The 26,752-nt window shown below is 40.5% G+C and overlaps 1 protein-coding gene across 4 annotated transcripts in view; it reads right to left on the bottom strand.

The window, feature by feature from the left end:
* The window catches only part of FHIT (fragile histidine triad diadenosine triphosphatase), a 1,470,686-nt gene that overhangs the window by 243,673 nt on the left and 1,200,261 nt on the right, over positions 1 to 26,752 (bottom strand). For all 4 annotated transcript variants that reach the window (XM_081072404.1, XM_081072407.1, XM_081072405.1 and 1 more), the window contains one exon: positions 26,510 to 26,539. In XM_081072404.1, coding sequence (XP_080928530.1) covers positions 26,510 to 26,539 — 30 coding nt within the window. The remainder of the gene's footprint in view (positions 1 to 26,509; positions 26,540 to 26,752) is intronic.

Below are 26,752 nucleotides of genomic sequence, written 5' to 3'. Positions count from 1 at the left end.
AAATCCTAGTAGATATTTAAACAAACACAAAATAACTTCCCTGGAGATCACTGTTTAAACGAAGAAAAGAGACATTAATATTGTGCTTCTAAATTGTAAATTCTGGGGGCACCAAAAAGACCCACAACAAACCTTTGAGATTTAGAAGTGGAATCATAGGAGAAAAAAAAAAATGAACCTACTGTTTGATGAGCAATCCCCAGGGGTAGGTTCAAGGCCCTGTGGTACTGCGGAAGACTATAGAATTAGCACAAACCACTCAGCTGAAGGGAGATGTATTATCGATAACTCAGGGAATGTCGCAGACTGATTTGGGGCCTTTGTAATTTGTTTGGAAGAGTCCTGTGCTCAATTTCCAGAGTGGACCAGTTCTTGGAAAGGACCACGGGGCAGGCTACCTGCAGCATGCCAACATGAAACCCCTGAGTCACTGACAGCTGGGTGCTGTACTGAATTGTTTGTGCAGCTGGAGCGGCAGGCACAGTAATCTTCTCATCCTTGTTCCTCATTGCTTTATTATGAGTGTCTTAGACTGGGTTCCCCACAGCAGACCCTGAGACAAGACCTTGAGTGCAAGTGGATTATTTGAGAGACGCTCCCAGGAAGCCACATTAGGAGAGTGGGGAAGTACGAGAGGGCAGGGAAGAAAGTCACTCCAAGGTATATTCAGAAGCAGGATACTGCTTCGAGCAACTAGGGCTTGATCCCTCAGTGGGGAACATACCTCAGAGTTTCACGTTGAAGGGCCAGGAAGCTGGAAGATTTACCCTCCAACTCCAACTTGTCATGGACTAAGGGCTGCTCCTGTGGAAGCATTGCCTCTCTAGCACTCTAGGCCTGCTCCCCACACTAGTGAGAGGAAGCCCTGAGTGAGGAAGAGAGGGTACTTATAATATACTGGCCTCCGAATGTGCAAGGGTGCATTCCCGGGCGTATGGCCAACACACACGGCTACCACCAGTAACACACATTTATGAAAATACACTGTCATTTATTCAGCAACTTCTTACCAAGCTCCTGTTATATGCGGGTGCTCATCTAGGTGCTGGGAATACAGATGGACGGAATAAGGATCACAGTCTTATTTAATACCCAGCATAACTGGGCTGGTCAGAGGCAGATTCCATGGGCCACATATTACAAGTTTATTCTACTAGATTCCACTTCTAAATCTCAAAGGTTTATTGTGGGTCTTTTCGGTGCCCCAGAAGTTACAGTTTAAAAACACAACACCAGCCTTACGTGGTCCCTAATTTTAATAGTAGTAGCAAGGTCACCAGAAGTGGGCTTCCTGATCACCATTCTAGGTGTGCTGAGGTCTTTGGTCTAGGAATAACTTGAATCAGGAACTGGAGGAAGCAGATAGGTATTGGAAGGAAGTCGAGTTTCCATTACAGGACAGTGAGATCAATTTGGCTTTCAAAAATCTTTAAGGGACATCTTCCCTGTTGTGGCTTGTGCCCAGAGGCATTGCAGAGATGCCTGCTCTAACTCTGACAGCTCGGCAGGGTGTGCAGTTTCTGGATGTGGAAAGGAGTAATGTTAATTTGACCATCTGGGGATTAAACTGGCATTGGTGACTTCAGATGTGCCCTGCAGAAACTAACTGATCTCCATTTCAAACACAAAGAACTCTGCCTTCAGAATAGCACAGAATTCCATTTTATCTACACTGACCAGGTAAAGCAGAATATTTGCCAAAACTCTAGATGTGAGGAGTTGTTTGTAAAACCCTAGCGTATCATACGTATTGCTTTAAATAAACCATGAGGCTTACATAGAAAGTAACAAACTATGTGGTTTAAGTAAAAGTTATGCCTTTCCTGGAAAAAATAAATAAAAAAAGCATAGACAAGTAAAGCAATTTTGTATTGTACCCTGAACAACTAGATACATAATTAAAATGTGCTAAAAGGCAATTTTACCTGTTCTGATTATCTCTACCATTTGACCTTTCCCATCTGTGTCTGATCTCACAAGTGTTCCTTAGCTGTGACGACTCTGGTTGATTAAAGACTATTAAAATAAACAATCAGAAGATAAAGTGTCTATGGGAATTGGGATGAGGCTGGTATAAGCAAATATGCATGGTGCATTCCCTTGATAGACATCATTAATTGATCACAGCTCGCTCTCCCACTGAGCTTAGTCTGAACCTCAACATACTTCACAGCACAGTTCTCCAGACAGTCATGACTGATCTTCCAGAGTGGGTACTCAAGATGAAACCGACCTGACATCCATGATAAATTTAGAGAGCCTGGTCCCCTTAACATCACATCACTCCCTCACTCACAGACAGAAAGGGAGAGGGAGGCCTTTGGAGGGGGAGGGAGGGAGGAGAGAAAGAAAGGGAGAGAGAGAAGGTCAGGAAAAGGAAATTACTTTTAAAACAAATGCCTCTTCCTTTGCTCCCTGCAAACGTTGCTGATTAGGGGTTCACAGTGGAGGGGATCAGAACATGCCATGCCAAATATAACTTTGGCATACTGATTATTTTGAGATAAAAGCAATTGAAAAATAGGACATGTAGAAAGTGATCTGCAATCTCCCCCTTTTTACCTAAAAGCAGGGTTTCCTGTGAGAAATATGTTTGCCATATGAGGAAGTAAAGAACATTCTCCTCACCAGAGATGGGGAGTTGACCCTGAATTCAATCTGTATAAATGAACCGACTGAAATAACACATATCTTCCATTAGTTTCCTCCATGTATTTTTCTAGTCACTTTCCTACAATTTACTGTCCCTAGCACAAACCCCATTTTCTTTTGTGTTGTCATGTCTCCACAATTTATCACTTTTCATAAAAATAGTATATAAGCATTCAGGCCCATCGCTTCTTTGAGTCATCATTGTTTATGTATGTTGAAGCCTTTGTGTACATGTAAAAATATTAACATCCAATAGAATTTGTATAATTTCTCCTGTTAGTCTTTTGTCAGTTTAATTCTCAGGCCCAAACATAGTACTTAGGAGCATAGAAGAAAAGTCTTTCCTCCCCTATAACAGTTCATGACTGCCTACTTTGCAACTGTATGAAGCTTACTTTACTGAGAAAACTCAGACAGAACGATTTTTTCCAGAAGCAAGGAAAAAAGGAACCGAAATACACACATCCTTAGGATACCTGAGTAGTTCTCAGCAGGAAGAAATTGTCCAGATAAAACTCAAGGGCACTCTACCTAGAGAAGGATGGTTAAGAAAGACTAAATGTACAAAGGATTAAAATTCAAAAGACCATCTTCTCCCCAACCCTCCTCATTTTTTCTTCCACTCTTGTTACTTTACAAAGAATTATTCCCATTGCCCTATCACATAGACGGCTGTGAATGGATCTCCCTTGGAGCTCAAGGGACTCTGGGTAGAAGAAAGAAGTGAAATACATATTTTTCTTGAAAACTTTATAAAAGTTTTCGTCATACCAGCTACTTTTGATGGTAACCCAGATCATCATTCACCTGGTATAAATGAGCTTGTCTGTGAAGAAGGTTGATAATTAGAGCTGAGAATAATCTGTTACTTCATCTTGCTTGTCTCGTGCGGAAAAAGCAGAATCGTTTCTCTGGAGAGTTTTCTTGAGTGGTTTTCCAAATCTAACTTGAAATCACATTCAAAATCTTGAGACTTTCCCTATTCCTGCTGCCCACCAGTAACTAGTTGTTTTAACACTTCTCCGGCATGGATATCCAACAGGAACACAAACTATATTAACATACAGCATTTCCCATTTTCATACAGCAAGCTCATTTCCAAGCATTATTTGTTTTCATAATCTTGAGCTAGGATAACTTTCCTCACTGCCTTTAATTAATAAGGAAAGCTTAATAGGCATTTTTCCCCCCATCAATCTGGTACTGAAAATGCTGAATTGCTTTTGTAGTAATTTGAAAGAAGAGTTTGGGGCTATTAGAAGAAATTCACATCAGGCATTTCTCTCCATGGCCTACTTATATTTTTCAAAGTGAAGGAATGTTTCAAGGAAAATAAAAAACTTGGGGTACTAGAGAAGTCTGCCCTGTCTAAAGTCCTATTTTTCAATTTTCTACACAAAGACGCTGTATGGTGCATTTTAATAATGTTAACTTGAAATGTATTTTGAAAGAGGGAACAAGTTGTAATCAGACCCACAACAGAACAATGCCTCAAGTAGATTCTTGAACGAATATCTGACTGTAGGAGCCCTTCTCTTTTGTCTCCTGGGTAATTATTTCATACATTTGGGAGGTTTATAGGGAATGTATATGAGCTTTTCAAATAAAAAGGTGTGAGACTCTGACTCTCCCTGGAAATCTAGAAGAAAAGGAGAATATGAAATTAACAGGTGCCTCTAATACTGAACCAGAGATCCTGCAGGTCACCTTCTGAGCCGAATATTCCAAAGTTACCTTCGTTAAAAATGCAGAAACAGCTTGAGAACATATCTGACTTTACCTTTTAAAAGTAGGATTAATAATTTAAGAGGCTTCATGAATTTCTCTCCTACTGCCCTATTCTTTCGTCTTTTTTTATCCATTATGCCCTGACAGAATCTATTGTTCATTTATATATAACGCAAACAAACAAAGCAAAAATGTGACAAATAGACTCTAAACACTATAATGACAACATCTCTCTTTCACTGAGGTGTTTCCTAAGCTCATTCTATGTGCCATGAACTCAACTAAGCAATGAGGATACACATGGGCCCATTCTCCTGAGCTTACAGACTACTGGAGAAGATGATATTTAATCTAATAATCACACATTTGCCTCAGGGTTTCAAACTGAGATGAGCAAACACCTGGAAAATAAGGGCAGGCTTCCCCGAGGAGGGGGTACTTAAGACTTAGGCTTAAAAGAGGTTCTGGGAATGTGACTGAATCTGAAGTACGTGGGAAACATAAATGGTGATTTTTTTCTGCTTTCCTGTTTTCCATGTAGGAAAGATCAACGTTATCCATAGGGCCAGGCTCCTTTGCCCCCAGTCTGGCACATGGTATCCTCACAGGAAAGTGAAACTTTATTCTCTGGAAAACATTGAGAATATGGTAGACAGCGGTTTTATTAGGTCAGTTTAGCTGCAGAGGGATGAAATGGCTGATTTTCCACGCAAAGGACTTTGATTCTAAGCCTCGGCCAGTGCCTGGGAAATAAAGCAAGTCCAAGCTTTGGCTCTACTTAGAGTGAGACACTGCTCTTTCATGTTCAGGTTAGCCTGAACTCCAACAGCAAGGAGTGTCATAGGTGACTATGAGGGGTAAGAGTCATTCCCAAAAACTGTATCACCATGACCTCGTACCGTCTCTGAGAGCTGGGCAGGTTGGGGTCTGAGATATTATCTCTCTCTGTCTCTCTCTGTCTCTCTGTCTCTGTCTCTGTCTCTCTCTCTCTCTCTATATATATATATATACACACACACACATATATATACATATATATAATATACACGTATATGTTACATATATATGTGTAACACATATATAAATAATATTCCACAATCTGTAGCTAAATAAAAGGAAGAGAGTGAAACCTCACTATACCACTATGATGGTTCAACAAGAATTACATCTGCACTGAGATTGGGGTCTTCTAGGGCGTCACTCTCAGGGAAGATGGAGCGTACTACCTGCCATCCTCACCTTTCTCCCTCTCTTAATTTTCACATGCCTTTATTTTTATCAAATAGTGTTCAATTTCCCAGATACCATTGTATCAAAATTACACGCTCTTCTCCACAAAGACCAGAGATAAAGACAGAGGGACAGACAGACAACAGAAGGTTTCTTTCCATCGGCCAGGTTTTCCCTGGATGGAGAACTTGTTTATCTCAAGGACGATGAAGAAGGGTCAGAATATGGATGGGTAGGATAACCTTAGCAAAGCTGTGTTTTCAGGCTATTGTTTTTAACCTTTAGTGGGATATAATAAGAAATCCTCATATTTTACAAAGGCTTCATTTTGTGGTTGTTTTAAAATAGATATCAGACAAAATATAAATTGAACGGTGTCTGGATTCAATTTCCTGCTTTGTATTTTTCCGTATTTTCCAAAATACCTATAATGAACAAGTGTTATCTTTGCAATCCGAAAAGAAACAATCAAAATTGTCCAAATGAGCTCTCTGTCTGTATGTTCTCAGGGAACTACTTGGTGTTATGAGAGACACAAAGATGGCCTGAATTCTTACAGTGCCAAGTCCCTTGGTTGCTTTAGTGAAAATGATTTCTAATTCTATTTCCTGTGGATTTTCATCAGTTACTAGTTCATTTAAATCAGCTATTAAATGAATAGATGTGAAATCTTAAAAGACATTTAGAGAAAGTATATTGTTCCATATTAAGCAAGCAGTCAGCGTTTCAAATTATATGCAAGCATATGAGGGGAACCAGCTCCCACCGAATCTCAATCCACTTTCAAAAGTGCTTACTCCTCAACTTTGCTCCCTAATTAGAGCATTTTATCTTTCTGAACCTTTCCCGTTATTGCATCGTGATAACTCTTGGCTAATACTCTGTGAAGACATAATTAATAATAATCCACAACAGCCAGAACAGAGAGAGGAACATATGCAAAGAACTACGTTGTGTTATGGGGCGCAGTGGCCACTTGGGGAAAACAGTGAGAGGGTTTTTATTGACCGAAGTGGTTTAACAAATGACACTTAAGTGATCAATCAGCCTATTAGAACAGCAACAAGACTGCTGGCTAATGAAGTCATTTTGAAGATAGTCTTATAGAGCTTTTTCCATAAATCAAGAACAAAAGATTCCAGGAAACCATTTTTTTATGAAAAAAAATTAAACTTATAGTAGTGTTGAGAGAAGAGTTTGAGGTTGAAAAACAATCCTTTTATGTGTTCAAACCTTAAGAATCAAGATGAACTATATTAGGTAAATCTGGGGGTTGGCAGACTTTGCCAGACTATCAGGTCCATGAGGTTAGGGGCCAGATCTGTTTTCTTGAGCAATGTATACAAATCACCAGGCTGTGTGTGATAGTTGGTGTTATACTCAGTGAATGGATGAATGAGATTTCACAGCATTGCCTGATTTCGCAAACAGAAAATCATGGTCTTTCTGAATTTAAACTTCTAGGGCAAAACCCAATACTATACACACTCTAATTGATATTTTGATATTTAGAAAAAGGACTAAGGCCTCTTCAGGTAGAAAGATGTTTCACCCAGTATTTTTACTCTGTGTTCGAACTGATTGGCCTATATCAATGTTGGAAATCTAGTTTCTACTGGGTTCTACCCCAATCTTTTAGCTAATGGGATCTTGCATGTAACCCATATTTATCTCTTTCTTATAAATTCATTTGCTTCACCCTGGTTCTTATAATTTCAGGCAGACATGTTGTTCTCATGGCTATTTTGTTATTCTCCAGGAAGTATCATTCTTTTCATCTCAGTTTCCTCCTCATTCCTTCAGTGGGTCCTGAGTGCTTTCTGAATTCAATTGAGGCAACAGACCTGGCTCTTGAGTTTTTATGAATAGACCGCAAACGTGATCAGAAAGCACTCAGCTCGTGCTGTTCTTTTCGTAAACATGTGTATCAGCCAAGATGCTCAATTCACCACTGCCATGTCCATACCCAGGCTAATGTCTGTCCTTTCACTTTATATACAATGAAGAAAAAGAGGAGTACACAGAGAGGGAGAGAAAGACAATTAGTCCTTAGAGCATTAAGCCCCTGGATCAATCCATACCTGAGTAAAGAAACTTCACTTAGACTCTGTGTTTATAGTACTCAAATCTTCCCTTCACTTTTGCCAGTTTGGGTTTTCTGTTATTGGCAACTGAAGAAGTCCCAACGTATGCAGGGAAAAAGAGATGAGGGAAAGGGGAAAAAATGGAAAGGAATAAAAAGGGAGCAGAAGAAAATAACAATGAAAGATTTGTTTAAGAGCTTAGGACTAGCCACTATGGGATAGGAATACAGAGCATAAAGCCCAGAGCTCACTGCTGTTTTCCCTGCCACTCCCCTCGAGAAACTAGTATTGTTCTCATACTTCTACACATTGTTACTCTGAAACTAAAGAAGTGAGATCAGGCCTGTCATCAACATCCCACAAATATAAGACATAAAACTGATATTCTGTTTTCTTGCTGTACACTTTCCTGTTGTACACTTAAGAATCGCTTTTATATTTAAGCTTCCAAGGGGATAATGGATGCCAGTTTTAATTTAAGATATACTAATGTGAAAATCAATTTGTAGAATATTTCAATTGGATCAACAGATATTTTCTCCACTAAAATCAAATTATTTTCCTCCTAGTGCATCTTTGTAAGTGTGTCACAACACCAATCAGGATTTTTAGGAAAGTGCTACGAAGCCATTATTTTCAGATACTGGATCAAACAGCCAATGATAGAAAAATAAATAAATAAAATAAAAATAAGGCAAAAAACTAGTATCCATCCTGGAACGCAGAGTACCTAAGATGTATCAAACACTGATTAGAGTTTTTACACAGAATGTGCTGCTTTGTGCCTCCCTATTGTTTCCTATCGTCCAAAAGCTTTCACAATGCTTTGTGAGCAGTACAGCAGAAAGAGGGCACTGGAAACCGATGTTATCTGTGAAACAGACACTGACATGCAGCTTAATCACAGGACGGAAAGAACATGTGAAATTCACCACCACAACTTTGCAACAGTGTCCGCAATAAAGTCAATAATATTATCATAGCTCTGTGTGGTGTCAGGTGGGTACTGGACCGACCCAGGCGATCACTTCCTAAGATATATAAATGTCTAATCACTCTTCTGTATACTTGGAGCTAACAAAATATTGTATGTCAATTGCAATTGAAAAATACATTTTACGTTTAAATTTAAATAATAAATAATAAAGACCAAGGCCCCAAATACGACAATAGGACTGAAAATGATTCTGGATGCAATGATGATGACTGTACCACATTATGACCAACTTGATTCAAGCTGATGGCATTTTTCTTCAAAGCCTGGGTTCAGTGATTCTACCCATAAGAGGTCCGAGTTCTTAATAAAACGATAACTTGCTAAAAACTAAGAGCAAACAAACCTGCTTAATCCCACTGGTGGTTTCTGCCGCTAAGATTTCACAGAGGCAATTAATCATTCTCCCCTTTTCTGGTAGAACAGCTTCACTAAGAGAGAAAGTTCTCTTCCATCCAGGGAACTTCCTTAACCTCCTGAATCCACAGTGTTTACTTTTCACCTTGAACTCAGTTTGGTCCTTATGACACGCTGCCTCCTGTTTTTGATTATGTATGTTTCCTGTCCTTCCTACAGAATTGCAAACACGTGGAAGAGAGGTACTGAGTCTCATAAAGCTTCTCAATCTATAGCTTAGAACAACACCCTACAAAGAAGGTAATCAATAATGTTTGTTAGTGTCCATCATATGCTCCTCAAGAATGTTTTAAAAGATAAAATTGATTATGTGTGGACTACTATATTAAGGCAGTGGTATGAATATTCTAAAATAATATCAAAATGACTATGGAATGCATTTTTAATTTGAGAGGTATTCATTCAGCTCGACAATGGGGGAGTTTATGAAATCTCAAATACCAACTGGTGAAAGGGTTCTCTAAACCTTCACGTTTAGAAAACTCTGCCCGGGAGGGTCTTCTCTTTAAAGAAAACCTTCAGCTTCCATTCTCCTCCACCACAGACGATGAAAGGTATTGGTTTGAAGGCTGTTGCTGGGAGCTGAGCTTATTAGCCACGTTCTGATGAAGCTGGGGCTATAGAAACCAGGCTGTGTGAGCAGGGTCAGCTGGATCCCGCCAACATTTTCCAGATAAATGAGATGTCACAGGTCTGATTTTCTGTTCAGCTGTGTGGCTGACTGGATTCTATCTCTTGAGCAAGTCATTTTTCCCTCTGAGCCTCAGCCACCTTACCTTTTAAACAAAGATAAAATTCCTGGTGACATACCTACTTCATACGATGTTGGGGACATATTAATAACAAAATTGATGGTGTTAATAATTAAATGATAATAACTAACATTTATTGATGCATACCACATGCTGGGGACTGTAATAAAAGTCCTAAATTGTCCTTAACTCTTATAATCCTCATAACAACTCTAAGAAGCCAGGCACTATCATGACTTCCTTTCTACAGATGAGTAACTGAAGCTCAGAGATGTTAAACAACTTGCCCAAGGTCACACAGCTAGTAAGGGTATACAGCCAGAATTTGAAACGTGGCATTCTGGTTCCAAAACCTTACCCTCTGTGCTAGTCTTCCCTACACAAATAATTTAAAGCATGTGATGTGAAACACTTTATAAACTGTAAATTAGTAAATAAATCTAAAGTATTATTCTTAATACAAATTGATGCTCATTACAGTTATTGAAAGATTAGGTGTGGGGACAGAGCCCCAAAGAGCAGTTTCCAGGCTCTCGGCCTCACGTGGAAAGGTGCTGGCTCAGATAGTAAATGGCCATCAACTGTGATTGGATGGCCATCAGCTGTGGCTAGTTGGCCGTCAGCTGTAACCAGTGAGCCATTGGCCACTAATATAACTGCCGTGGCTACACTAGCAGAGAAAATGGGGGCTAGCAAGAAGATGACGGCTGAGCCTGCAAGCAGAGCAGTGAGGGTTGCGAACAGTGTGGTTCCTGCTTCCTGTGTCTCTAACCCAGACGTCAGCGAGAATATAGTGGTATGACTCCCCTACCTATGGCTCCGTGGGTGTTCCTTTTCTGCCTCACCATGTCCTGTGTTCTTATGTGGGGAGCGGGAGCTGACACCCCACATGACACCCCGCATGACATTAGGTAACTGTCAATTCCTTTATTAAATACACATAAACTTCTCTCAGTAATACAGACAATCTATTGTCAGAGAATCAACTAGAATTGGGTTAGCACATTGTCATGCAGGGCGGCCTGCGGGGCCTCCTGTCCTGCTCCCCACATAAGAACGCAGGATATAGTGAGGCCAAAAAGAAACACCCACAGAGCCATAAGTAGGGGAGTCATATCACTATATTCTCGCCGGTGGCATCCGACTCTCTGCAACCCGTTCTTGCTAGCCCCCATTTCCTGCTAGCGTAGCCACGGCAGTTATATTAGTGGCCAATGGCTCACTGGTTACAGCTGACGGCCAACTAGCCACAGCTGCTGGCCATCTGATCACAGCTGATGGCCATTTACTACCTGAGCCAGCACCTTTCTATGTGAGGCCGAGAGCCTGGAAACTGCTTTCTGGAGCTTTGCCCCCACACACATCATCTTTTAAATTTTTTAAATCTTTTTTAAATCTTTTAAACTTTTAAATTTTAAACTTTTAAATTCTCAAACAAAAGAAGTTCTACTGGTACCATTTTGAGCAAAGAACTCACTTCTCTTTAAAAATGGAAGGGAAAAAATCCCATGCCTCACCTGACAAGAGAAACAAATTTTTCTAGCAGCTCCGGCAACACAGCACCTCCCAAAGAACAGGTTAAGGAAGGTGCCTCAAACCAGTAACAAGTCCAACACGAACCCATGGAGGGATTCATACCTCAATGCCTGTCTCCATCTAAAAGTCAAACGACAGCCATAAGAGTCTTTCCATAAAGCCGACTGGAACCAAACCTGGAGGCCAAACAGGTTACAAAAAGCCACCTTCAGAGGCATGGCATTGCCTGGTAACACAAAACATCATTTTCCCATCCTCCCTTGCACTTGTCTATGCAATAAGTTACTTTGACACCAAACCTGTTTGTGTTAAGGTCTGGAAGCCTCCACAGCGCCGTAGATAGCGGAGTGTTTGCACGAACAATTTTCTCAAGGGTCAGTCACAGGAGGCAGAGGAGGGGTTGCTGCAAGAGGTTCAGGAGGGAGTGTGCAGCTGTCAACGCCCCACTTGGCAAAGTTCCCACCCGTGAGGACCCACATATCTCTGAGCTCTGAATGTTCCGAGCTCTATCTACTCTTCCTCTGGCAATCATGCCCCGGATAACAAAAATCAGCTGCAGCAACAGGAAGCTGCAAGGGAAATCTAGTGGGGACATGACCAAAGGGGGAAAAAAAAGAACAAAACCTCCTCAAATGTAAAATGTAATTCAAACTCAATTCAAGCTGAATGTCCAAGTTCGCTCTCTTAACTTTAACTTGAGATTTAACTCTCTTAAGTCTAAACTTTTAAATTCTCAAACCTAAACTCCTAATTCACTCTTAAATTCCTTAATTCTAAGTTAGCTTCTTGAGGGAAGTAAAGTTTAACTGGTTGGAATGAATGCCTGTCAATCATGAGCCTGGTGGAAGGCCACAGCTGGTCTTCAGAGGTTAAGAAAATTCCCACTTTCTGTTATGAAATTTAACATCAGAATAATATTCTATCTTGGATGGGTTATGGGGGAAATAGTTTTCTAATTATGTTGTTGTTCATTGTGTTAGGGATCCATGATGCAAGATTATAACATAATTCTCCATACTGGAGCCAACAATGCCTGTTGTTGGGCGCCTGCTTTGCAAACAACCTGTATGTCTGGAGGGAGTATCCAGTCCTCAACCCTCCCCTCAGGGCCACCATGTTTTCAACATGAAGAATGAGCTCTGCACATTCAGTGCCATTTGACTCACTTGCTTGGGTTGCTTGGAAACCAACGTGCTTACCATTAATAAGATTTCTGGGGCCATTAACAGGGTGATGGAGGGGACTGAAAGCAAGACGAAATTCACTTTAACTCCTCTCCAGGGGTTCCTTCTGACTTTCTAATGAGCCTTTCTTTATGCAGGGGTGACAGTAAAACCGCTGGGGTGATGATGATGGAGTGGGTGAGACGATGCTCTCTTTGAGGGCAGGGACTGCATCTGCCATGTTCACTGCTGTCATCACAGAAGCCACAATAGAAGCTGGCAGGCAGTAGCGTCTCAATAAATAACTGGTGAATAAAAATACAGTTTGCCAAGCACTGCGTAGAAAGTTTCCCGTTCGTGGCCTCACGGAATACTCACAAAATGCTATGCAGGAGGGAGCATTCTTGGACAGGAAGACAAAGGCAGAGAGAGTTAAACCACTTGCCTAAAGCCTTGCAGCTGACAGTAGGTAGAGTCAGACTGAATCATCAGAGCAAAGGATTCTGATGAGTGAGGGAGACGTTTTACAAAGTAAAATCTGTCCAACTGCAGGGTGGGGGGTACGTGGCTCTTTGTGACCTGCCTCAGTTTAGCTAGTAAGACGAATTGTCCCTCCATGCTGAGGTGGAAGACAACAAATCGGGAAAGTTCAGTCAAGCAGGCCATGAACAGGCATCAGGGGGCCAGGAGACCCTCGACATTACATGCAAGATTTACGTGTACCTGGATTTTTCCACAGAAAAAGTCCATAGCTTTCAGACTTGAAATAGTCCATGATCCCGCCAACCCTCAGAATTTAATAAGTTAGCTGCTTCTCATTAAACTATGCTTTTAATTATTACCTGAGTCCAAAGGGTGCCTTTGGGACACCTGCCTGCTGGAAGGAAAATGATTAGCATGAAAACTTGGTGGGTATTAGACAGGAGGATACTCAGTCTCTGCAAACATTCTAGGTGTGGAAAAACCCCCATAGATCACCACTTAAGAATACTCGCTCAGAATTCATTCCATTACTACTAGCATTTGTCCAAAGTGAGATCAAAAAGCAGCTCTATCAATGAGCTAGTGCCATCACAGGACCCTTTATCACCAACTAGATTTGGTGGTCTTAAAATACCACTGAGGACCCAACAAATCCTACCTTACAACAGTGCCTGTCAACAAGATCTTCCTAAACTTACATTTCGTTTTCTACACTCTTCATCTGTAGCAAGAACATTCAGACCTGAGGCTCTGTCCTGGAGGAAACCACCTCAAGTTCAAGAAACATTTGCTGAGAACCTGCCATATTCCAAAAAACTGCAGTAAAGCACTTGCTCTTCTGCCATCTGGATGCCTCCATGAGATTCTAAGCAACGTGATGTTTAAAACGGAAGGGTCAACAAACAGAAAATACCCAGATGGGAACAAGTTTGGGGAAGGAATAGAAACCACGCTGTGTACACAGTGAAAACCACTAATGAGTCCTTGTGGTGAGAACAGCACACTTCTCCCAACTCATACAAAGTTTCTAGGAAGGAGGGAAGTAAAGACTTAATCCAGACTTCCCAGATTCAAGAGAGAGAGAGACTGAAGAACAAAGACTCCTTTCTTGTGACCGCTGGTTCACAGGGAGAAAAAAGGGGGCAGGGACGAAAGAGAAAAAAAACAAAGTTTTCTAACTTGAGTCATCAGAAAAAAACGAAAATGGAATAAGAGAGTTGGTAAAAAAGTAAGCTAGCCATCACTGGAGAAATTTTACATGGAATTATACACCGGATAATACAAAACTAAGACTATAAAACATGAAAGTTGGGTTACTACAAGATGCTGGTACTACAATACAAAGAAACAAGCAAATTGAGTCAGTGTGTGACCTTTTAAAGCTAGTGTGTTGGTTATGCTGTTTACAGAGAAGAATGGAATGTTCACAAATCAAATTATCACAAATTACACGCTTAGCATGTCTATTAATGTAATGACCTTGGGATTTGACTCATAGTCTTCTTTAACCTAACGAGCATGCTGAGTATAATCAATTAGGTTTGCAATTAAAATGATAATTTATTGAACATATTTCCTGCACCCTACCCCTATCTCTTGCTCAGGAAACTGTTGAGTGATCAATATGAGCCCTTCTACTATAGCCAGCTCTCTCTCTCTCTCTCTCTCTCTCTCTCTCTCAGCATGTCTATTATGGATAACGTATTAAACCTTAAATTTCTTTCCTATTTGTAAGTTTCAGCAAAATTTAGTCAGGTTTCAACACAGTGCTAAGGGATAATCAGGACAGTTAGCAGTAATTTATCATTTCTCAGCTGGGTTTTCAAGCTTTCGCTGCCTGTAGAAATCTGTTAGCCAGTTCTGCACAGATCGCTATGAAATCTCCTTCATCTTTGTGCAAATTGCTTTTCTATTTTCCTGAAGTGAGCTGAAAGATGCGTCAATTCATTCCTGAAAATCTAGCCACCGGTGTGCTTGTCACCCGAGTGCAGCTGAGGCCAGGCTTCAGATGAACTACTATAATGGCTAATGGATGATATGATGCCACGGGCAGCTTTTTTCCAATCTGCTTGGGTTAGAAATTTAAACCAGGCAGTCTGACTTCAGGTTAGAGCTTTAGAAATGTGCAGAGGAATCTATAAACATGCCAATATACATGTTACACAGCAAATATTGCCCAGTAGTCCACTGAGGATGAAAAGCCTTGAAAAGACAATGTTTCTACACTACTTCCATGTAAGCAAAGAATTTCATTAAGCCTGAATTGAAAAGGGAGGACCTCATGTTCTTTAGAGAGACTCATTTACTCGATGGTGAAAAATGAATGCTCAGGGTAATTTCATTTTGAATTGATTTATTTCTAATGGGGGAAAACTGACACTTGGTGGTGAAAGTAAAAAGCAAGTCTCTGGGAAGAGCCAGCTAGTCTCAAGTAAAACCCAATTATTTGAACACAGGAAATAAGAACACAGAAGGCAAGCTAGAAGGTCACCCAGGAAAGTCATTCCTCGCAATGAATTCTTTCCTCTCCCCATCCCAACAGACTTTCTCAGAAAAGTATAGACTGACCCATATTTCCAGTTTATTTCTGATACCTAAACCTCATCAAAGTTCACTTTTTTGAAATCCAATAGTTATTCACAATTAGATTCCAAAGTAAATTGAGTCATACATTTCTCAATCCTAGCCCTGTTTGCCACATTCCTAAAATACAGCTTTCCTCCCTCTAGCACTTTATTTCAGTCTCTAAGGCCAGAATCCAAAGCAAGTTACAGACTTGATTATTCGCTAATGTGGTCACAGTAATTGTTTTGAGCCATATTTATGCTTTTATTGGATCTTACAATCAATGATAATCCATTGATGTCCCTGACTCTGGGGTTTTCTCAGTCAAGAAATGGGGCAGGGGATTTATCTTTAATGTACTCCCTTAGCACTCCCTCCCGGAGAGAGTCTTGCATATATTAATAAAGGCCAAGAAATGAATGGCATCAGCGCACATATCTTCCCCTGAAGAATTAGCTGGAGGAGAAGATTTAATGCTAAAAAGAAGGGGAAGAACAGATTAACAGGGCCCCTTCTTTACAGCACCACCATCGTTAAAGTTAATGGAATTACCTTGTGGTCATGCACCAAAGGGAGCCTATTGGAAGTTAAGCTCTTCCAGGGCCATTGATTCACAGACTTTCACTCAAATATACCTATCGGCATGTGATGAGTATCGCAGATATACAGAAGCACTTTAGAAATTGTTTATTCAAACTGCCAGTTGGGCATATTAAGAAGTAACAAGAACTGAATATTTCACAGGAGATGACCTAGTTGGGGATGTTTTCTATTGGAAGCAGCAGAAAATTCACCTCTGCCTGGCTTAAACAATAGGGGGCTTTACTGGATCATGTAACCTAACAGTCCAAAGGTAGTGCAGGTTCCAGAACTCGTAAATTCAGCAACCCAACAGTGTCACTAAGGATCCAACTTCTTTCTAATCTCTGCCATTCCAGCCTTAGCATCTGTTTCATTCTAAGGGAGGTTGCCTTAAAAATGCTCAAGTGGCTGCTAGCAGCTGCCAGGGTCACTGCTCTCTTGTTCACAGGCAGTATGAGAGAAAGCTTCCCTTCCCACAACCAATGGCTACAAGTTCTCCACGATGCTGGGAACAACCATCCCTAAAACCGAGGGACTCCCACACGCTAAGTGGCTTAGGTCAGGATTCCTTCAAGTTATTACTGTGGCAGAGAGAAGTGGCTTGGGGGGTGGGTGGGATAAAACAGGGGATAAGTTAAACTACAGACCCTGGGTCAAATACAGCCCAAAGCATGTTTTCACAAATAAAGTTTTATTGGAATACAGCTATGCCCGTTTGTGCAACTTCATTTACATGTTTTTCTATGGCCGTTTTCCTGCTGGAAAGGCAGTTGTATAACTGCGACAGGGACCACCTGGCCCTCAAAGCCTAAAATGTTTACTGTCTAGCCTTTTTATGAAGGCTTGCCAATCACTGAATTAGGACAAACAAGGTTCACACCTGGACCTAAAGATGAATTCAAACACATCCTGACTTCCTGGCTGCTAAACAATGGAGGAGGGAAAAAAAGTATGCTGGGGAGACGATCACAGTGCCCACAATAGATATGATACAAAGTCATTCACATTCTAGAAAGTGGGCTTAGAAAATTAAAAATTAAATCAACGAAGGTGACTCATCATTCTAGGCACATGTGAAATATCATCTGCCCATAGAATACACTCCAAACACCAAACACATTTCAAGTAGAATTAGAACCCCTTGCAGCAGTGTACAAGGCCTCGTATAACTGCTGTCCTGTCCACCTCTTCCAACTTATTGTCCACCACTTCTCCCTCCACCCAAATTCCTGCCACCTGGTCTTCCATAATCTCCTAGAATGCGCCAAGCTCGCTCCACTGCTGTTTCCTCTGCCCGGAACACAATGCTCTTTCTCTCCCAGCTCGTCACCTGGCTGAATCCTCCTCATCCCCCCAGTCTCAATTTACAGGTCACCTCTTCAGTGGGCCTTTCCTGAGCACCCTTCCTAAAGCAGCTACACCACCCCTACTCTACCCCCACACTCTATGTTTTCCCCGTTCACAGCCTTCCTAACACTACTCAAAATCTGCCATCATTTTATTTGTTCATCTGTGTGTAAAGGAAGATACGTAGACAATGAGCTGAGACTGTTCCTTGTCTGCCTCCCCTTCCACTGTACCCCAGTGGAAGGCCCTGCAGCACCTGACACATAGTAGGTAGTCAGTAAACACTGATATTAATAGAAGGAATTACTAGGAACTACACAACTTCTACAGCCTCTTCAGTCTTCCTCTATTACAGCACTTATTTCAAAGACTTTCCTTAAAGACAGGGAGGTTCTTCTTGGTCTGACAGGGCCTGTGACAATACCTTGTACACAGTGGGCACTGGAAGAACAAAGATTGAATGCTAGATAGTAAGACCCGAGCAGGCAGGATACTCATTTCCTGGGAGGCAGGAACAGGATACCTTTGGCAGAGAGGAAATTCTCATCATTAATCAGGGATCAGCCCTGTTCAGAGCCAGAAGCAGGTCCACTATGTACTGGGTTTCCAGGTAAACAGGAAGACGAAAGACCAATGTGAAGGCTCCAGAGGGAGATCATTTGCACAATAGGTGACTATACTACGTGACTTTCAAGTCACTCGCCCCTCTGAGATTCTCCTGGGCTCTGAGTTCCTTCCTCGAGTGAGTTTCACCTCTGGTCATGTGATGGCAGAGCCGAGCTTGGAATCACATTTATTCCTTCATGGCTGAATAGTTTCCTCAAAATTATACTGCTAAAACCTGATTACATCCGGGAATTTATACCATTGACAACCAGCAGATGAATTGAAACACAAATAAAAGGCCCTAATGTTTTTTTTCTCAGGGCACCAATGTAGAAAGCACAATAAGAAAATTTTTTTTCAGGGACTAGGTAGTAATATATAGACCCTAGGGTGGGAGATTTGAATGTGAACATTAGGATAAATGGATTTCACCACAAAGTAAAAGAATACTTGGTGAGTTTACCTTGTTCACTCAATGTTGTTTATTCTTCTAAACCACTTTAGGCAAGGTCAACATCCTAAACAACTTCATGTTACATTTTCATGTAACATCAGGAACAAGAAAAGCTTATTTAAAAGAATAAACTACTGGGGAAGAATGGTTTTCATTACCAGAATTTGATAATATTATCTTTACGTCGAATGAGTCCAGAAGGATTTCAAACCATCATTTTTGTCGTTTCCACTGTTGGTAGCATCATCTGAATCTGTTTCAGCTGAAATGTCCAATTTCAACCAAAGCACACATTATTTTACGGCCGTTCACCTAACATTCTGTATTTAAGGTGTCTGTGTGGTCTGTAACAGACAGCTCATATACTGAGCCCTAATAGAGCACTTATACATAGGGTGCCAAAAAAAATGTATACACATTTTAGGAAAGGAAAACTGTATTAAAATTGTAGTAATATATACCAATAACAAAGAGGAATACAATCGCATTTGACTTCTGCAATTACAAGAGGTGTTCAAAATGGTTCCCATCAGCATCCAGACAATTCTGATTACAGCGAATTACTGCTTGAGCAACGTTGACCAAAGTGTTCACTTGCATACATTTTTTTGGCACTCCTGGAATTTAACCAAAACTGTAGAATTGCATGATTAATTGGGCTGAGTTTATTTTACCTTTCCTCCCCTTTTATTTTTTCTTTTACAGAACTGACATTTTAGACAAACCAATTATATACATGTCACAGGTTGAAAACTCTGAACCGACAGTGAGCTAGTTATATGGAATGTTACACAATATTTCTCAGGCCCAAACATACAGAGCAAAATAGTGAGAGAAAGTCCTTCAGCGATTATTTACTGAACACCTAGTCTCCCATCGCAAAATGACACCAGTGAATAACCGCCCTTACTGCATCAACAGAGGTAAGAAGGTGATTCTGAACACCGTACATTTGTGTAGCATTTTAGGGTCTATAAAGTACTTGACTTTCACACGATATTTGATTTCACAGTGATGAAATAAAAACCCCAAACTCTGAGTATCACATGTAAAAGACAGGGTACTGAAACCTACAAAACATTGACATTAAGAATATATCTGTAGTACTTGCTACATTTTTGTGTTACAGATCTCAAAATTAAGCGATCAGCCAAATATCCATGTTGTTGTACATCACAGCCTCTAATTACTAAAGGAATTTGTTTATAGCACTAATAAAAAACTAAACATCTAAAACATATAATTCTGCTATAAACTGACATACCACAATTAAGCAGCATTTAGGTTAGTTAACCTTCACCTGCATAATAAATTAAACCAAGAAAATCCTTTGAGTGTTTTCAGATGGAAGCCAATATTATTCTGAGCAGAGCGAAACAGAAGAGATTAGTTTGTTTTCAGGGTGACAACATATTTTAAAAAGCCTCTCCTTGAAGATTTCTGGCTGCTTTCTGGGTGCAAAGTGTTTGTAGGAACAGCTGGCCACATAACATACTGGAGAGTTGGGCTTTGGGACAGTCCTGGGTTTGAATCCCACCTCCACTGTCTGCCAGTTGTGTGTGTGTTTTGATAAGTCACTTTACCTCTATAAATCTTGGCTTCTACACGTGTAAAATATTATGCTCAATTTTGAGTGATGTAAGGATTAAGTAAAAATTATAAAACGAATAGCAAACATTATTGAGACATTCCTATGTGCCAAGTGCTGTTTAAAAGGCATTTATGTGCATGAATCCCTTTGGTCTTCACAACATCCCTGTGAGGCAGGACACCACCAAGTCCCTGGTTTTATAAATCTATAAGTGGATGCTGGGGCTATGACAGGTTGAGTTTTGCTGGGTCATATAACTGGTAGGCAATGTATCTGGGATTAAAACCAGGCCATCTGCCTGCCCACTTTATCAGCATGTTTTAATCCTGATGACATTTCCCCTTTATACTCACTTCATGTCCAGCATCCCCCAATCTCACCCACCTAAGCTGCCTGTGAGTTTGAAAAAACAGGGAAATAACTAAATAGGAACAGAAGAATACCAGGGGACTTGGTTAATTTTTCTTTCAATGCTTTGACCCAAATGGCACCATGCAAATCAGAATTAACCAATTAGAAATGGAAGAATGCAATGACTTGAAACCCACTTAGAAGAGGGCTTAAGGGTTTAGTAGAAAAGAGGAAGTTTCCCACAAGAGCCATACAGGCTGATGTTCCCTTCCCCTGGCTTTCCAGGGACTAGGGGTTTTGACACCAAATGATCGGGAAAGGAGGCAGGGATAATCAGAGACATGTGACAGGGGGAAAGGGTGGGCTTGGAGGTGTCCATTTCCACATACTCAAACCCATCCCCTTGGTACTGAAATTGCTTTAGGTTTACCATTCAGGCAAACTGGATTCATTCTGAGAGCAGAGATGCAAATTGTAAGGCAATTCCACAAGATGAAAGCTCCTTCATCCCGAAGATACTAATTCTTCCGCCAGTAAATATATGCATTAGGTATAAACATAGGCATGGCACTTTTCGTCATGGCTTTAATTAAAGGATGAAAGTTTTCTGGCAAATTACTGCTCTCCTGAAATTCTTCAAGATGAAATTAATAAAAAACAGTCAAGTAAAATCATTTTACTCTTAAGATGTCAGTTTCTCCTTTCTGTACACTCCACATTTTAAGAATTCGCTTGGCTTGAAAGCAAGCAGCTTTCTTCTTGTCATTTCATTGGTGAGTGGCTTTGCTCTGGAGTGAATTGTGCAGGGGAATCACTTACGGTGTCTCTTGAAATGCAGAGTCCTGGCTCCCACACCAGAGCTACTGTGTCAGCATAAGAGGCAGGACGATTTCTATTCTGTGAAAACCTGTTTCATTCAGGTGATTGAGAAGCACAGCGTCGGCTCGCAACCGTGACTTACTCATTTCCACCTGAGGGTAACTGCAGAGGCTAAAAATATCAGGGTATAGATTTCCCACCCCCCCAATTAATAAGACAGATTTCTGAATGTTCAAGTGGTCACTTTTATAACAAGTTCAAACTACATGTTCAAATAGCACAATTCATAAGAATCAGAAGAAAGTTTTCTAAAAAATTTAAGCTGAAAGGCAGTAATTACTAGTGAGAGAATTCAGTGTATAATAATTAAGTGAACTCATCAGGGCCACAGACAATCTCAATGCCAGGTATAGTCTCCTACAAACCAGCCTTAGCCTGTTTACAGATGAAAAAACTGAGGGTAAGATGAAGAAACATGCATAAAGACCTAGTGACAGACAGTATTTGGTAGGTGGGCTATCTATTCATGTGGGTTTCTCTTCACCATCACTCAGTAAAATAGATAGGGTTTCCACCATTTGAGAAATGTGGAAATGGATGTTCAGAGAGGTTAAGAGCATGGCCCAAAGTCACACAGCTAGTCATTTCATACAGGTATCATTTCCATGGAACCTCTGACTGATGCCAAAGTATATTAACTACTGGACTTTATGAAGAGCTCAAATGTCCTCTATGTACATGAATTAAAAAGATTACCAAATCTGCATATGGAAAATCTATTCTAGGGCCACAGAAACGCCTCAGTGAATGAATTTGTTCGTTTGTTTTATTTTTAAATCACACTCCTTTAAAGAATTCCTTTTCTTGTTCTTCCCTAAGCAATCTGAAAAGTAACTGCTATCATCTCAACAGTTATTAAGAAACACTTCCCACTGCATTAATACTATAAAATTAAATATCTCAGTAGAGGGTTCAAGCACCATAAGCAGAGAAGAGTGTAAGCAATCATATTTTATAAATAGCTCTTATGAGATTCTAGATTACCAGCCTGCCAGACACCTTTCTCTTTAATATACGTACTTGAAACATCCGCTCACCCAAAGATGCACGTTGCAATTGCTCCAAAAGATAGCTCCTGTTAAACTTACTAAAAATGACAGCACCCTTTTTAAAGGGCTGAACATTGCCTTCATGAGTTGGCTAGTTGGAATCACGCTTTGGAGTATGATTTTGGTACTTCAATAGTGGAAATGTTGATCTTTGTCAATGGGACCTAGAATATGGGAGATTCTTAAAGAAATTCCAGGAAACCCAGACCCATGGCTGCACACTTGGAATACGAGCACGTATCATCTGCTGCTTCATGTCGACTGAAGTTAGAAACTCAGGAGCAGAGATTTGTTCTAGCAAGTGAAGTACCATTGTCATCCTCATTCTCCACACCACTCATCCCCACACCACTCAAGAGAGCCAAAGTAAACAAATGGCAGGTCTTCCTGAAGCTCACTTTCGGGAGGGACTAAAAAGGCAACACAGGTACGGGAACAAAAACAAACACACACAAATAAAAGTCAGTGAAGAATGCCTTGAAGGAACTCAAACAGGATTAAGAAGTGAGGAGTTTAGGAGGGCTGCTTCAGGTGCTGCGGGGTTGTCAGGGAAGGGGGATAAATACAGCCACATGGCTACACATGCATATGGTGATATATATTTGCCCACGGGGATACCTGGCTGACCAGAAGAAAGATTGCTTCTCATCCCTGCAGTACATCCAAATCATTGCAATCATCACCTGGTAGATAGCAGCGTTCTCTGATTTTTAAACTTGCAAGGAGAGTTAATAATCCCTGAGAAATAAGACGTCACTTTTTTTACTTCAGTATTTCCCTTGCATGCTACAAATGACTTAGTAAACCAGGCCACCCTTGTTTCTCTGCAAAGAGGACTTTCAAGCCCCTGAAACAAAAAATCCTGAAGCGGCACCATGTTCCCGAGTAGAACGCAGTGGTGCATTGTCACTAACAACAACAGTTGCTTCAGGGAAAGAGATCATTACTGCGCTGATTGCTATTACCACCCAGCAGGAGACAAAAGTGGTTTAGAACAGGCTTCACAAGCAATTCCAAGACACAGAGACAGAGATGAAGGGAACGGTCACCGCACTTTCCATGGCAGGCTATCAAATGCTGCCTGGAAATGTGCAACCATGTGGATTTCAAAATATGAAATGTTCATTCTTGAAGTGTGGTTTTGAGAGTTGGGCAGCTGACTATCAAAGATGCTGCTTTGCTCCCTGGAGGGGCTGGAGACTACAAAACTGGCTTCCATGGGTCAAGCTTAGGTGGCCATCACCACCTACTATGTTATCACCATAAAATAGCAAAGCTGGTAAATACCTACAGTCTGGAAAAAAAAATAATAACGGGATGTGCTTATTAACAGTAAAGATATCCAAGCCCCAACCACAAAGATTCTAAATCAGTAGATGTAGAATAAAAATTAAGAATCAACTTTTTTTTTTTTACGCTAACACCAAAATCAATTTTCACATATGTATTATAAGAATCACACTTGGAAAAACATAGATTAGGCAACTTTAGCTATGAAGACTTGGTCTAAAAGGACAGTCTTCAAAACTCTGCCATCCATTGAGGGTTTTATATGTATGTATATGGTTATTTTCTTTTAGCCATTTTATACCCCACAAAGAATTTGAGATGGACCTGCTAACTTGTATAGGGGAAACTCTGTGATAGGAAACAAATGAAAGAAGTTCAAAACAATATAATCTACTGATGTGAAGAAAAAAAAAGTGGAACGTAAAAATAAATCAACTTAAGCTAAATAATAATGGTGGTGAGGATAATAATCATATTCCATAATTCATATATATATACTATATGCTAAGAATTACTCCATCCTCTCCATTGAAACTAACAAAACCATTAGAAATTTCAGCCAGAAAACTGGGATATCAAAAAAGTAGTGACTATTGGCAGGGCCGGTGGCTCAGGCGGTTAGAGCTCCGTGCTCCTAACTCCGAAGGCTGTGGGTTCGATTCCCATGGGCCAGTGGGCTCTCAACCACAAGGTGGCCAGTTTGAGTCCTTGAGTCCCGCAAGGGATGGTGGGCTGTGCCCCCTGCAACTAGCAACAGCAACTGGACCTGGAGATGAGCTGCGCCCTCCACAACTAAGACTGAAAGGACAACAACTTGAAGCTGAGCTGCACCCTCCACAACTAAGATTGAAAGGACAACAACTTAACTTGGTAAAAAGTCCTGGAAGTATACACTGTTCCCCAATAAAAGTCCTGGGGGAAAAAAGAATATAAAAAAAAAGTAGTCACTATTGAAGTCAGAGCGTCTACAGCTGTGGTGTTCAAGCCCTGCTAGACTTAGTGCTTTATAAACAAATTTACGTTTTATTTTTTAAAATTGAGAAATACTTAAAATACCATAAAATTCACCATTTTAAAGTATATAATTCAGTAGTTTTCAGAATAGTCAAGAAGTTGCGCAACCACCACCACTTTTAATTCCACATTTTCATCACCCCACTAAGAAAACAAAGAAACCCTCACCCATCGGCAATCACTTCCCAGTCGCTTCTCTCTCTATCCCCTGGCAACCATTCATCTACTTTCTGTCTCTATTCAAAGCCTGCTTGTATAGAAAACAATTTTAACGTCCCCTTCAGAATTCTGAAATGAAATTTTGAGATCCTATAATCTATATATTCATATAAATACTGGATAGGTTTAGCGTGTGCATATTATCAATCTGTGCATTACCCTTGATTTGGTTTGTGCATTCTCCCAAGGTACTAGCTGTGCCTCTACAGCCTTACTTTCAAGGCCTGAAGGAATTCCATCAGATGGATATTGCATAATGCATCCCATTAATCTGCTGTTATTGGAATTTACATTTGAATATTGAGTTTTTAAAAAACTAGTAACCAGATTTAAACATTTGTGTTTTGCTTCTCGAGAAACAATTTCAAAAAGAAGCTACTCCTATTATACTCTTAGCGTCTGCGTACTTAGCAGCTTGGCATGGGGGTGGAGTAAAACTGTGAGTGCCCTCTGCCCTATCACATCCTATGTCTGGAACAACCACAAGGCTAGCTCTCTTTTTGATCATAAGGAATGTGGTAACAGTCCCTATAGAACATTTGCTCCTCGAAAGCACTTCCTACAAATTCTATTTTGAAAGTCCCAAGGTAGCTAAGCAAAACATTAAAGCCATATGCAAATTAAGATCAAAAGAGAACTATGTTTATTTGGCATTGTTTGATGCCAAGCATTACCTTATCCACTCACAGCCAGGATTAGAACCATACAACTTTATTTCACAAAATATAATATTAGCATCCCAGCTTGACTTGCTTCTGATTTCTAGCATCAGAGAAAATAATAACAATAATAACCTTTTCTGTGATTTAGGCATAGGACCCAACTGCCTAGGAATTTGCATTTGTGTAAAGGAGGTTGACACGCAGCTTCGGAATCAGCCAGGATTTTAGTCTTTTATTTTATTTAATACTAGGGAAGCAAGGACTATCTTAAAAACAATCCTCCTTTACTCTTCTAGCATACTTGAAAACTCATCTTTGAGCTCCAATGATTCCATTAGGTTAGAATTTGGTATTAAGTATGAAGGGAGGAAAAGGACATGTATGTGGGTAGAGATGGAGAACAGAGAGAAGCACGGGACAGGGCAAGGAGTGATGGGAGAACCTGGGCTCCATCCAGGAGCTCTTCACGCAGGAAGCAAGAGGAGAACACAGCATGTGTAAAGAGCTGGAGGCACGTCAAAGATGAGCAACCCACACCTGGCACGTGCTGTTTCCTAGTTACTCCTTCATAGGAAGTCCTTGGACTTCACATTCTGGTTTAGGACTCTTTGATTTAGTTTCTGTGTTAGCATTTGCCCAATAATAATTTTATTACAAAAGGTAAATGTCTTGTAAACTAATGGGAAACATATTGCTTGGCATAGTCTATAATGTCAGGATTTATGTTTCTAACACCGAGGGTCTCTCTGACCTCGAAGACAATACAATGGAACAGCATGTGCAGCAAATGACTCCGTGTGATTTTTTATTAGTTCTCGTAATTGCCCTTTATTAATTGGCATGCACATAATAAGCACTCACCTTCACAGTCTGTCCGGCTTCGGGGCCATCCTAGAAGTAGTGAAAAAACAAACAAAAAAACACAGAGGTGAGAACAGACAGCTGGTATCTCCTGCTTATTTAGAAATATTGCCTGTTAATAATTTAGATCCAATTTTGTTGTGTGTTAATTTATTGTATTCACATGGGAACCATTCATGTCAAATGTGTGGGTCAGACAGTTCTCCATTTTCTCCTGAGAGTAAGTGAGAAGTTATCTATAAA

This window comes from Rhinolophus hipposideros, assembly GCF_964194185.1.
Source record: "Rhinolophus hipposideros genome assembly, chromosome: 14".
Lineage (NCBI taxonomy): Eukaryota > Metazoa > Chordata > Mammalia > Chiroptera > Rhinolophidae > Rhinolophus > Rhinolophus hipposideros.
Note: the sequence above shows the minus strand (reverse complement) of the source record. Positions and strands in the feature narration are given on the sequence as shown.